General features: G+C 36.1%; 2 protein-coding genes across 4 annotated transcripts; both read left to right on the forward strand.

Annotated features, from left to right (window-relative positions):
- The first annotated feature begins 1,874 nt into the window (after positions 1–1,874).
- Positions 1,875–11,812, forward strand: LOC107223398 (ras-related C3 botulinum toxin substrate 1). Of its 3 annotated transcripts, XM_015663073.2 has the most exons (6): positions 1,875–2,425; positions 3,718–3,929; positions 6,319–8,933; positions 9,121–9,449; positions 9,571–9,749; positions 9,856–9,990. In XM_015663073.2, the coding sequence occupies exons 1-3, from the start codon at positions 2,173–2,175 to the stop codon at positions 6,619–6,621; spliced, it is 768 nt and encodes a 255-aa protein (XP_015518559.1). In that variant the 5' UTR covers positions 1,875–2,172; the 3' UTR covers positions 6,622–8,933; positions 9,121–9,449; positions 9,571–9,749; positions 9,856–9,990. The 3 variants fall into 3 exon arrangements, with proteins under 3 accessions (XP_015518559.1, XP_046595213.1, XP_015518557.2); XM_046739257.1 differs by lacking the exons at positions 1,875–2,425; positions 3,718–3,929; positions 9,121–9,449 and adding exons at positions 10,302–10,615; positions 10,702–11,812 and having other exon boundaries at positions 8,807–8,933; positions 9,856–10,220; XM_015663071.2 differs by lacking the exons at positions 1,875–2,425; positions 3,718–3,929; positions 6,319–8,933 and adding exons at positions 10,302–10,615; positions 10,702–11,812 and having other exon boundaries at positions 9,128–9,449; positions 9,856–10,220.
- Positions 11,813–11,950: 138 nt separating this feature from the next.
- On the forward strand, positions 11,951–13,480 carry LOC107223386 (sepiapterin reductase-like). The gene is made up of 3 exons (XM_015663050.2): positions 11,951–12,670; positions 12,738–13,051; positions 13,149–13,480. Exons 1-3 carry the CDS (start codon positions 12,436–12,438, stop codon positions 13,383–13,385), a joined length of 786 nt encoding a protein of 261 aa, XP_015518536.1. The 5' UTR covers positions 11,951–12,435; the 3' UTR covers positions 13,386–13,480.
- Positions 13,481–13,483: the final 3 nt, after the last annotated feature.

Raw genomic sequence — 13,483 nt, forward strand, 5'->3', positions numbered from 1 at the left:
GCATGGCGTTTCTTGCGATTACAAGAGACAAGTAAATAATTACACAAAGGTGGCCAAAAATGGTGCGTCTAGGTTGCTGCGGGGTAATATTTAGATACTCGGATAACGTTGAGATTTGAAATTGATCGCTAGTCGAGACAGTCAACTATAGCAAATGGTTTAAGGTTTTTACTATTTGTAAAATGAATATGTACATTAGACCTGTCCTTAAGAAGGGAAAAATCGAATTTTAATGGTCATACCCCCCAAATTGATTCGAAATAGTTCAAAAAAACGTCCGAATTTTTAAAAATTTTTCACTCCATATTTACCCGTGCCTAGGAAGCCTTACTTTTTTCCATAAGAAAAGCATTGGTTTTTCGGGATTTTTAATCGTTTTTTTACCGCTGCCGTAATTATCAGCTAAAAAATCGCTAATTCTCAGAAAATGTTGACAGTTGTGTTATCTTTTTGTCTAATTTTTTGGAATTCGATACAAGCATTTTTGGGCTAGATCGATTGACTTTTTTCCGCGATTTTCGCAATATACAGAGAATAAAGATGTGATTGATCTAGCCCAAAAATGCTTGTATCGTATTCCACAAAATTGGATCCTGCCCAGTCTAGTGTATACGTGTTTATTGTACATAGATTCCGTTAACCGAACCCGTTCAACTTGGAAAAAGGGGATGACATCGAGACTAGAGTATACACGCCGATTTAATGCAGCATTTACAGTTTCTATACCGGTGTAGAAAGTTTCAGACTTGATTGCAGGTGGTGTGAAATCATCAACTCATCAAAGTTTACATTTTCAACGCTAACGAAGGGATATAATTTGGATGCAACGAACAGAGCAAACATTGATCCATATATTAGTAACTCTCAGAATGTATATCGACTTGTAAGAGGGATAATATCACCCTCCGAAAAACTTACTGCAGTGATACCTGCAAACACCTGTAACTATACATATATACCCGACAATCGTAAAGTATAAAATACGTTGAACAAGTAATGCTCGCGGTGCTTGCTGCACGATATCGAGCAAAGTTCCAGTAACCGAGCTGTTATTGAAGCATCCAGCCGCATGCGATATAGTGCATGTGCTCGTTATTTTATTTATGCGTTCGTACCGAAGTGTTCAACTCGTGGTTCAACTATACGATTGAACGATGAGACGCCTATACCAACAAGTCCAACAATAAAGCGTGGACACATGATATTATTGCCCACTCCCTCTCACCCTTGGCATCCAGGGAACTTGCTGCAGTAGATAAAGATATACTCGTAACAAGCAATATAACAGCAATTCTGTATTATCATAATGCATACGTGTGTCAGATATAAGAGAACACATGTACGCACAATACAAAATAACAATGATGAGAAAAATGTTTAAATGTGTGGGTGCGTAATTGCAGATAGCGCGTATGCACGCATTCGTGTCATTGATCCCCTGCTGCTGCATACATGTACACAATCAGATCGGAATAATTGAATAGAAAATAAATTTACACTGTTCCGTTCGATTTCTAAGATTATTAATTGCCCGTGTTACGGCGTGAAAATTATACGTTGTACGCAGGCATCATCGGCCTGTAGTTTCGTCGTTTTTTGTACCTGCCTATGTTAAAATCGGGGGCGCGGAAGCACAAAAAAGGCTTCTGAAAACGAGTTTTCTGTTTCTGATGTTTAGCTGCGTGCACAGGCATGTGCGTGGACCGTCCACGATCTGCATTAGGGTGTATTGGTTTCGGAATATGAGGCTGATGAGGCACAGCGCATGGCCAGGCTTTGTCACGAGGCAGGTGCGCAGGTGCGCATCTGGTGGCTCCCCGTCGCGGCAGGTGAACACCGAACGTATCCCCCTCGGTTCCCCTCGGTTACCTTCGGCTATCCGACTCGTCATTCCATTGTTTTCTCGCGAGTTTGTGTGTACGATTCGTGGAGTTCGTACCGTTCGTACAGGGCTGCAGGTTCGTGGTGTTGGAGCGGGGTTCGGGCCAGCCGGGAGTATCGTTGATCCACAAGTGTCATAAAACTGATTAGCGAATCAATGGAGTAAAATAAGACTGAAACGGAGCGTGGTATAGGTGTCGATGTGTCGTCCGTGTCCAGTGAGGTTATTGGCAGCAATATTAGCAGCGTGATTACATCAACACAATCGCGTGCAACAATAGAGGTGAAATTATGCCACCCTCGTCACACTCGAATTGGACGAAACCGCTGCTGAAGGGTGGACAGATGATGCAGATGCAGGTAAAACGGGCCGCCGGATCGACGACCCAGAATGGTGCTTCCGGAGATCACGCTCCCCTTGATCGAAGAATTAAAGTTGTTCTCGTCGGCGACGGTGCCGTGGGGAAAACTAGCCTCGTAGTTTCATATTCGACTAATGGTTTCCCCGGCGAATACGTTCCCACGGCCTTCGATAATTACAACGGTAAGCCTTGCCACTCTCAGCTTACTTATCGCTCGTAACTGCTGTACGATTTAATCCTGTTTTTTTCACATTTTTGCAAAATTTACATCTTTTACTAATCCTCCACGATCATTCTGTCAAATATTTGTCGAGCAAGTTAATTTTAGCCTCACGTTATAAGCACGGTAATCAGGTACGTTTATATTTAAATTCTCCTTTTTTAATGCGTGCAAATCTCGATTCAAACATTGTCGGAACCTTGTTTTTTTTAAATTATTCTACTCTTTACTTGTGTCATATGACGTTTCGAGGTAAGAAAAAAATTATCTTAAATATCAAATCATTTCGTATCAGCAGCTATCGTTGATCATTTCTTTTTCTTCCTTACATTCAATCTGTTGCAAACTTGAATAGCAGGGAAGAGTTAGGGAACTTGACCAAAAAATTGAAGTTTAACGTACCTTAAAATAAGTGCTGAACGGTTGGAATATTTTTGCTACGAGCACATGCTCCAATATTATCAACATTATATTTCAGTCAAGAAGATGATGCATTTGTTTCGATGCACAGTTTTATATTGAACTTGGATATCATCGCAAAAGTTTAATTTGAAATGTATTAATTTATTTCGTATGCTATCAATTAACTTTATCACGATTTTCAAAGTGAAGAAAATCTTTTAATTGAATAATCTGTACATACTTGACAATTTTGAGAGAAACATTTTTTGAACACGCTTTCATATTTGAACAAATGTGGTTCAAGTTTCGTCATAGTTGAGACACTATTGATCGATAGTAAAAAATAAGGAAAATTATTGACATTTTTTATTACCGAATGAACATGATATATACATTGCTGTTTCACTTTATAATATAATGTGATAGCAATTAAAAGCCATGTGAGTTGTAAAGATGCTTTTTGTGTGGCAGTATTTACAGCATTTTGATTAATGATTGCTAAGCTTGTATACAGTCATAAAACTTCAAAGGTTGGGTACAAAAATTTTATGACTTAAACTTTTGATCACCCTAAAATAACACCGTGAATATTGGGATCTGATAGCAATGCGCAGTTAAGTAATGTGTGACAAGTATGTAAAAACATAATTCGAACAATTAAAATTTTCAATTTGACTCTCTACTTAATTCAACAAGTATTTTGTCACTGTTTACTCATATTTATTCTACGATATCTTGTCGATTGGTTTTCAGCTGTTTCACTGGCTATGAGCGACAAAAATTATTACTTGCTCGGCTTAGAAGTTAAAGCTTCTTGACTTTGTACAAACACATGTATTTCTATATTTTTAGTTGTTGTCAATGTCGATGGACAGCCTGTGAACGTTCAGCTATGTGATACAGCAGGACAAGACGACTTCGACCCTCTGCGATCGCTATGCTATCCAGAGACGGATGTATTTCTAGTTTGCTTCAGCGTCGTAAACCCATCGTCTTATCATAGCGTTGCAACTAGATGGGCTGAAGAAGTGCGTAAGAATTGTCCTAACGCTCCAGTTATTTTGGTGAGTTACTTCACTTAAAGCTTTTCGAAATGCTTATTTTTCAAGAATTATATTGTTGTTGAATTTTATCCCTTTCATATTTTCAAACGGAATCGCAATACCGAATTTCGCTGACATTTTATACTAATCCTAAGTGAAAAAAGAATACAAAGCAAAAATCGTAGTTGGAAATTATTCGTGCATGTGAAATACCGAAGGATATGGTTATTTTAATTACTGAAGAGGTTAAGTAATAGAGTAAATAAATTAAAAGTTATTTAGTGTTTTTCGCGTATGAATGAGATGACTGTTCTGTGTTGTAAAACTTGTAATCTTTTGTGAAGATTACATTATATTTTGATTAGGAAATAACCTACTGATAGCGTGACAAAGAAAACTTGGACAAATACATACTCAACTATCTCATTAACAGCGGCAAATAGTAATTATCTCTGAAACGGAGGTTTTACTTGTAAAATTGTAAGTTTGAAATGTCTGAACTATTCATTACATAAAAAATAGTTGCAGCAGAATCTGTATACCTTTTCAAATTTATGAACTGAGCTTTAGCATTAATAATAGTAAATCAGGTTTTATAATTAATATCTTTGTCTGGAAACTTTGGTTCTTCATCAAATGCCATCACATAATTTGAAATGTACCTTCATTTGAATGCCACCTTTCTGTATAGTCCGATCATTCTGAAGAGTTGATAACCCACCATGTTACCTCGCTGATATTAAATCAGTCGATAGGAAATGTGATGTTTGGCTGTGGGAGTATATCAGAATTAGATAAAACGTAATGTCTCAATCACTGACTAGAGAGATCTACGCAATACATTTTCACGTAATAGCTTTCAATACTGGATGTATACCTACTGTGATTACATTGACATAATTTGATTGAAATATAAGTTGCTCAAAAGGGATGGCAAATCGAGTAGATTAATAATTCAATTTCTGCTTCATTCATGATAAACAGTGTACTTATTGAAGTTTGGAAAGCTTTACTTACATATATGAATTTAATTAAATCACTTTGCAAAATTCTGACACACTTTTATATAATCGAAATTTAATATGTTAAGAATATTTCTCAAGAATGTACTTTCAAATATTTCAAAAATATTTCAATAAGATCGAAATTACTAATGTTAAATGAGTGAACCATTTATTCAAAAAATTATTGTTTTGCATCTTTGGATTGGCTTTGACTAAAATGGTAAGCATTGGTCTGGAAATACTCGGAAGTCAGAGAAAGGCTAGAAAACTGAGAAGTAGTTAGGGAAGATTGGAAAAAGTCAGGAAACTTTTTAATTAGTTGGGGTATTTTCCGGTACTACAAAACGAGTTAGAAAACAAGCTTCCTTCATCAAGGGGCAAAATCTAATAATTACTTTCACATGCTCAGTTCGATAATCATTGAATAGATCACGAACTTGTCCTTAAATACAGATCGGTTTGAAGATTCATTTACTAGATACTTGATTTGGTACTATTAATTTGAGTTTTAGCCAGAGAACGCGGAGCAAAATACAAGCAATTTCTTCGATAATTTTTAACAAGCACCCTAAATAAGTTGAGTTTTGGAAATTTGTGTACATTTTATTTAATTACACTTTACTTAAAGTCATACACTCTTAAAAATGGGTGACTACATTAACCATAAGGAATTTCAACCTCATATTTGTCCATATCTTTCATGCAAAATCTAGTCAGTAACTATTCAAATTTTCCAAGAAAATTTCAAATAAATTATTTGAACTGTCTTGACATATGAAAGTGATTCAATCGGTTGAAAGGATATTACGTACAGGGTGACCCAGAACTATCACCCCATAAGCCATCAATGTGTTCCTCGAGAAAATCTGCGACTGACACCTTTTTTACTTTTAATTTTGAAACTTGGTGTTTGCAACTCACACCAGTTTGAAATTGGCCAATCTAGTCGCATCTGCTGGCTTAGGACAGCTGCCAAGCGCAGGACATTCAAATCCCGATCCAATGTAGATTCGACGGTCAAATAACGATCAAGTGACGATCAAATGTAAATCGCAAATGACAAATTTCCCTCAAAAATAAAGAAATGTTTCAGTTGCGTGTTTTCACAAGGAACAAATGGACAGTCTATGGAGCAATAGTCTTGGATCACCCTGTACATTCAAAGACAAATAATTTCGCATTGGACGAATGATGCCAAAATAGTACCTCTATTTCTTGGTGAATGTCACATCAAAAAGATGTTCAGTCTATTGAACACAAACAAATACTAATTGTTGCTGAAGTATGTTTTCATCGACATTTGTTTTATATCATATTCTGTCTCATGGATATTACAATGATTATAATTCAGATCAATATGTTCAGCAATTGACAGTCTAACAGCTTAATAATTTTGTTTGTTTCAGGTGGGTACAAAAAGCGATTTAAGATCAGATGTTCAACTAATGTTACAATTAGCAAGATATGGACAGGGACCAATTACAGCAATCCAAGGTCATCAACTAGCCCAACGATTAGGTGCTGTGAGCTACGTTGAAACCTCAGCACTAACACAGCAGGAATTGAAGGAGGCCTTTGATCAAGCAATAGTTAGTGCACTGAGTACACGACGTGGTGGTGCCAATTTAGTCTACCGACGTAGAAAACCACCACCATTCTGGCGCAGATGGCTGTGTTGTTGGGAAAGACAGCGGTCTTCCGACGCGTAAAAATTTACATTTAGACTCTCTAGATTTTCACTGTGATCAACCGTGGCTGCCTTGCCGTCAGAATCGTTTTGTCTTCTTGAAATCTTTTATTGAAGTTTCGATATAGCTGAACAATTTCCAATGTATAATAGAATCGATATATTGTTGAATAATGGGAACCATGTTGCAAAAGAAAACTCTTATGCAAAGTAGATGTAAAAACTGTATATCGAGCCAAGAAGGTTGTTTAGTTAACGAGGACGAAATGCAGCTTCAAATTTTTGGTGTTGTGAAAAAAAATAAACTTGTAACCTCAGTATCAGTTGATTCTGCATGGAATATTAAATTGTATATATAAAATTGAATGATTTCAAAGGTTAGTGATCATCGTGATATATAAATAGCTAAATTATTACCAAGAAAGGTGGATATTAAAACTAGTACTGTGTTCAAATTACGCGTTAAAAACTATTCTATATTATTCTTTGGTTGTATTTTGCTTGTAGTTCTTGATGGTTGTCTTCCAGTACCCGGATTATTATAAATTATTAGCCTCTTATTTTTATTGAATTGTTTGTTTTTCGTGTAGGTGTAAGCATTAGAGAGGTTATTGCGTGATAAAATATGAACGTGCTGTTTGAAAGAATTATTAATCAATTTTCCTATCATTTGCTACTTGTGTTACATGATGCATGTCGATCATTTATTTACCTGCATTTTATTTTGAAATTCAGGCTATTGAATTCACTAACTATTCTTGATTTTCCGACTGTAAGTATACAATATGACTATTATTTATAAGTTAGATAGCTACTGCTGAACAAAATACAGGGTTGTTATATTGAACATGTTCATCAATTTTGACATTTGTAAAGTGAGTTGTTGCAAAAACTATGAGATGTATTGTGTCAATTGATAGATGACATTGTGCAGATTCTGACGGTTGGGTTTAGGCCTCTCTTAACAATATTCCTGATGCCTGTACTGGCGTAATTTATTATTCTTGTATTACTTGTACTTTATGTATCCCCCTCCCCCCTTATTCTAGAGTATTGGCAACTCGCCGGTTGTGATTTATTTATGAATGATGCAGAGGCTATTCTTACTTCTATTGAAATAAATTCTAAAATATGTTACGTTTTTTTGACTACTGCATTATATTTAACAATGCAACGTAATTGTTATTAAATTGTAGTCACATGTTTTTCGATTACGAAGCGAGTATTTACAGTTTTTGGTTTATCTGCGCCTTTTGAATTTTTTTAATTCGTTTTTGCTAACCGAAAAATGTCAATAACCGGAATTCAATATGATAGATTACAAGATAGCCGTTTATTGACGCATAATGCCTAAAATGTCATGCAATCTTTCACAGGTATTTACACATAACTATAAAATTAAATACAGCAGTTCGGTACTGATGTATCAAATTGAACAAGACTATATGATTAAGACAGTAAACACACAAATGTTTCCAATTTTGCGATGGTCAACAAATTTTGTCTATGTGTGCATGAAATTCTATTCATGTGACTGTGACTATTGTTTTCAAAATTGCACCTTTGAGCATCTCTTTCTGTAGTATTATTAAGATTACCGATTAACTATGTGTATATTTATATATACATGTATAATACTATATCATATACATATATTATTCTTATTCTTTGATATTTAATGCTAGAAATTTTAGGAATGTAAAATATTTAAGGGAAAAATTTCAGACTGAAGAGCTGTCACAATGAATAATGCATAATGTTTAATATTAGTATGTGTCTACTCTTGATAGTAAAGCACATGGTATTTTTATAAAACTCATTATTGTTCTTTATGCATACATGCAAAAGAAGTAACCAAATCCCTATTTCAAAAATCACCTAAATTACTAAAATTCTGCAGTTCCATTGTATTAAAACAGCAAAACCAACTAAAAATTAACTCGTTATAGAAATATCCTATGGAACTTTGCATATCGTTTGCTTGGTCGTTTTTTTCACTGTCGGAAAATACATCATTGAAGAATGCCAAGACCGGATAACTGTTAAATAAAAATTAATCAATCTATGCAAAATGCAATCAAATCACTTTCGCATTGAGCTGACTGTGTCATATCGAAACATATACTACACAGAAATTCTGTGTGACCCTAATTACGATTCGTGTACGAATAGCACATCTAGTTTCTCACATTTTCTGGCCTTTCATTTAATCCCCACTGTTTGACGGACTATGCAAGTCTGCTAAGTCTATTCGACTACTGATGTAATGCAATTCTATTGAACATATGCGGTTTAATTTACGGATAAAAGTGGTGCTTTTACAGCAATATCCCGGTATGTATATCGAAATTTGGCTAGATATTAGTTAAGTTAAACTGTCTTATGCGACGTATTCTTTTTTGCCATAATCGTTTACAGCATCAATTACAAAGACGGGAAAATTGTGTACGCAATTTCCAATATTTCGTACGATTCAACCGCAGCAGTTTGCATTGCGAGGAATATCGATTTTATCTTTCAGCTGTTGCGTATCGAAGATTGCGCGTACTTGTCAGTTGACACCGTTGACACATAGTGACACAATAGTGTCGTTTTTCTAACCTCCTTGACTGACGTTGCGAGAGATTTTTTATACTACGCCTAACTGTTTCTCTCATGCTCTTTTTACCGAATAAACGAAATTGAGAGACCGCGAAGGCATGAAGACTGTGGTATCCGATCCTTGGACTAATCGCGAAAACTCATGTCCTCGGTCAGATTCAGAAGGGAATCATTTCGAAGATTGTTTTGTCGAGAATAGAACCGAACAGACTAAATTACCTGATTCGGAACAATATTTGCAAAGTCTCTGTAAGTTTGTATGGTTTATTTTTATTTTAGGCTGTCACAGGTCAATGTTTTGTGGCGCAATTTTTCTACCGTTATCTCTGATTCGTAATTTGATGGGTCTTCTTTACATTTGTTTCATTAGATTCAAAACTACGAGCTGTGCAGGGTGGATCCTCCAAGAAGGACCTTGTCAAATCTTTGACAGCTGTCAAAGAGGATTGTATCGCACGAATATTGACCGAAGGTTGTCAAGCTCAGACCGAGGAGGAATCTGAGCTTGCTGCTAATCCGTTGGTACGACATATTGCTCCACATTTGCAGGTTAGTTACAAAGCTTATTGGCATTGAAAGAAGTAAAAATTGCATTGAGTAACGGTCGTTGAACTGAATATTCCGTTTTTAAATTGCACATTTTACACTTTTTCAGGCATTGACTGCGAGTGAATTGGTACAGCTACTGAAAGCAGACGTTCTTCAAACTGTAACGGATCAACAGCACGATCAAACGACTTCAGAATAAAGATTTATTACCATAAATAGACTTATCAACTTTCATCATGTCTGCGCCATTATTATCTGGTAAAGTTTTTCTCCTTGTTACTGGTGCCAGCCGGGGAATTGGTAAACAAATAACAGAGTCATTTGCTACCTTGCTGGGAAATGGATCTGTGGTATTATTAATTGCCAGAAATGAAAATGGCTTGAAAGAAACGGCGCAGAAGTTACCAAAAAGCCTAAGCGTTCATACAGCAAGTATGAATCTCAGTGTGGCAACGGCCGATGAATTAAAAAGTAAGTAATTGTAAAAAGAATCAGGGATGCATGGCCATTATAACCCCCCATCTACATCAGGGCCGGTTTTATTACTTGCAGATGTCGTTCGCAAAGCTTTGGGTTCTGAAGGTGCGACACAATTTGAGAAGGCTATAATTATTCATAACGCTGGATCACTCGGTGATGTTTCAAAGCCAACTAATGATATGAAAGATCTCACAACCTGGCGCAATTACTATGATCTTAATGTCTTTTCCCCGGCCATTTTAAATGGAGTGTTTATGGAATTCTTCAACGAAGATACAAAAGTTACAAGACTTGTTATAAATATTACATCTTTGTGTGGAATCCAACCGTCTAAATCATTGGCGTACTATTGTACTGGAAAAGCTGCAAGAGAGATGTTCTTTAAGGTATGTATTAGGATAAAATTGGTCGAGTACATAAACTATCATTTTGAAATATATATCGTGCGCTAATCCATTGCAAATTCTTCCAGGTTTTTGCTCTTGAAAATCCTGAAGTAAATGTGTTGAATTATTCACCAGGACCTGTCGAAACTGATATGCAACAAGTGCTACGGAAAAATCTTGGGGATGCAGACGGTAAAAAAATGTTCAATGATTTTAAAGCAAGCGGTTCAGTTTTGACGACAGAACAAACAGTAAATCGTCTTATAGAAATACTCAAGTTACAAAACTACAAGTCAGGTGATCATGTTGATTATTATGACAAGTAAGATTTGAAGCAGTAAGGTATGGGAATTATTTTACACCAGCTAAAATAACATTATGAAAGTCATGAATCGGTGAAGAATAAATATACAGTGGAGCGTCAATATTAGCCTATTCCCCTACATATTCCCATCATACGCGTCACCAGGCTTCCCTTCAACACGCAATTGGAACAACTAACGTGCATGGCATTGCCATGGTAGGGGCTCACTAGGGACGGCAGAGTCCTGTCACAGCCCTAACAGCAAGACTATGATGACGCTCCACTGTAAATGTAATAGCAAACGGTTCACCTGGAATGAAATACAATGATTAGTTGAATCTACTGGAGACAGTATTTTCCCACCAAAAAGCTAAACAATTTGATTTTAATGTGGATCTGATTTCACAGTAAGACATAATTTTGCTAATAGATAAATACCATCATTGCCGTGTCCGATACTGAAAAATAATTATAATAAATTGAATATTACTACACACCATATGATAGAAATTATTCTTAATGTCATTCTGTAAATGATGCATTACGTAAGATTGTTTCATTTGGAATGCTAATTGAATGAATTTACTAATTCCCACTTTAATTGATAATCACAGTGTTATATACCGTCGGACCTCAATTCTACGGAGTTCGATTCTCCGGACTCTCTACCCGTATCGCAAGAGTTGAGGTAGGTGGGATCTATGAAAGGGGCATGTGGTAGCGCCAAGATTTGTTCTCTGGGAACCTCGATTCTCCGGAAATCGGTCCCAAGTTGTCCGTAGAATCGAGGCCAGACTGTAAGCCTATTTTTATTTACTCCTCGATTTCTGTGGAAGTTCAGGGTCTGGAGTTCAGGAGTGGTATTCAGAATCAATTACTAGCATTCAACCTTAGTGCCATTGTCGTACTTTGCTACCTTTGGGCTACTATGTATTTGATTTATTTGCGCCTGCAATGTTCATACGTTACTTGAATGTTACAGTTATTATTTCATTATTTATATTACACTATTACCAGAATTTATCCGATCCGTGAAAGCTGTTGTTTCTGCTATCGCTGGAATACAACTAGGATAGAACGCGTTATTCTACTGCTTACAGGTTCACATAAATTAGAGAAGAAATAGAAAAGTTGGATATATTTAATTCATTTTTATCCACTGTAAATTAACAAGTAAGTATTTGTTCCATGTTATAACTAACAGTTGTCATACACAGTGAAGTTTAAATATGTGTCTTTCTCTGTGCTGAAGTACATATAAATTTAAAATTAGCGTGGAACCATCATTGAATATACGTATACCTACCACAACTTTCTGTCACCTAATCCTTGACTATTATCTAACAGTTAGGTGTGATGACAATCTATTAAGTGTGTTGATATGAGATCACCTCGACAAAGTCAAGCAAACCGCTCGAGACACTCAGTGTGTTAACATAATCAATTTTACTTGAATCCATATAAGTAGGCTTTAATTGTAGAAGTTACTAGAACGCACCTTAAATATTGGTATAACATGTCTGCAGCCTACTTGAGTGGAAAAGTTTTTCTTCTCATTACCGGTGCTAGTCAAGGAATCGGAAGACAAATAGCACAGTCATTTGCCCCGTTATTAGGTAATGATTCTTTAGTATTATTAATTGCCAGAAATGCCAGAGGGCTGCAAGAAACGGCCGATAAGCTACCAAGAGGCTTAAGTGTTCATACTGCAAGCGTTGATCTGAGTACTGCTACAGCACATGAGTTAAAAGGTAACTTACAACGTGGCGATAAGCAAAATATTTCACGAATCTTATCTTACGTTATGTTTTGTTTCAGATGTAATTAATAAAGTCTTAGGTGCTGCAGGTGCAATGCAGTTTGAAAAGGCTATCGTTGTCCATAATGCAGCATCTATTGGCGACCTTACGAAGTCAACTGTAGCTATGACTGACTTTAATATTTGGCAGGAATACTACGATCTTAATGTATTTTCTCCAGCAGTTTTGAATGGCGTCTTCATGGAAATATTCAATGATTACTCAAAAGTTCTTAGACTGGTAATAAATATCTCATCATACAGCGCTGTTCAACCTTACAAGTTCATGGGATATTACTGTTCGGGAAAAGCTGCACGGGAAATGTTTTTTAAGGTATGATATGTGGCTCGACGATATTTTGATACGTGCAACTTCATTATTTGAAATAAACATTTGAGACTGTGTATCATTTGCATAAAAATTCTTCTAGGTGTTTGCTGTTGAAAATCCGAATGTGAATGTACTGAACTATTCACCGGGACCCGTAGACACTGATATGCTACATGCAGTACATACATACACAAGCGAAGCTCAGGATGAGGATACCAAAAACTTGGTAAAAAATCGCCCTGTGTTAACCACGGAGCAAACAGTTATTCGTCTCTTGGAAGTACTCAAATTACAGAAGTACAAGTCTGGTAGCCACATTGATTACTATAACAACTAAAATTCCCCAAAAAGTTATGGCATGTATGTATAATTACTTTATTTGAATTCAAGAAGGAGTAAGAAAAAAAATTTCTCATTTTCTTGGACCATCCCCGT

The sequence above is a fragment of the Neodiprion lecontei genome, chromosome 4, assembly GCF_021901455.1.
Source record: "Neodiprion lecontei isolate iyNeoLeco1 chromosome 4, iyNeoLeco1.1, whole genome shotgun sequence".
Lineage (NCBI taxonomy): Eukaryota > Metazoa > Arthropoda > Insecta > Hymenoptera > Diprionidae > Neodiprion > Neodiprion lecontei.

Excerpts from the sequence above, each read along its gene's own strand:
- LOC107223386 (XM_015663050.2), top strand. The coding sequence starts at position 12,436 with ATGTCTGCAGCCTACTTGAGTGGAAAAGTTTTTCTTCTCATTACCGGT. Across the intron at positions 12,671-12,737 it reads TACAGCACATGAGTTAAAAG|ATGTAATTAATAAAGTCTTA; the intron begins GTAACTTACAAC and ends GTTTTGTTTCAG. Across the intron at positions 13,052-13,148 it reads CACGGGAAATGTTTTTTAAG|GTGTTTGCTGTTGAAAATCC; the intron begins GTATGATATGTG and ends AAATTCTTCTAG.
- LOC107223398 (XM_046739257.1), top strand. The coding sequence starts at position 9,986 with ATGTCTGCGCCATTATTATCTGGTAAAGTTTTTCTCCTTGTTACTGGT. Across the intron at positions 10,221-10,301 it reads AACGGCCGATGAATTAAAAA|ATGTCGTTCGCAAAGCTTTG; the intron begins GTAAGTAATTGT and ends TATTACTTGCAG. Across the intron at positions 10,616-10,701 it reads CAAGAGAGATGTTCTTTAAG|GTTTTTGCTCTTGAAAATCC; the intron begins GTATGTATTAGG and ends AAATTCTTCCAG.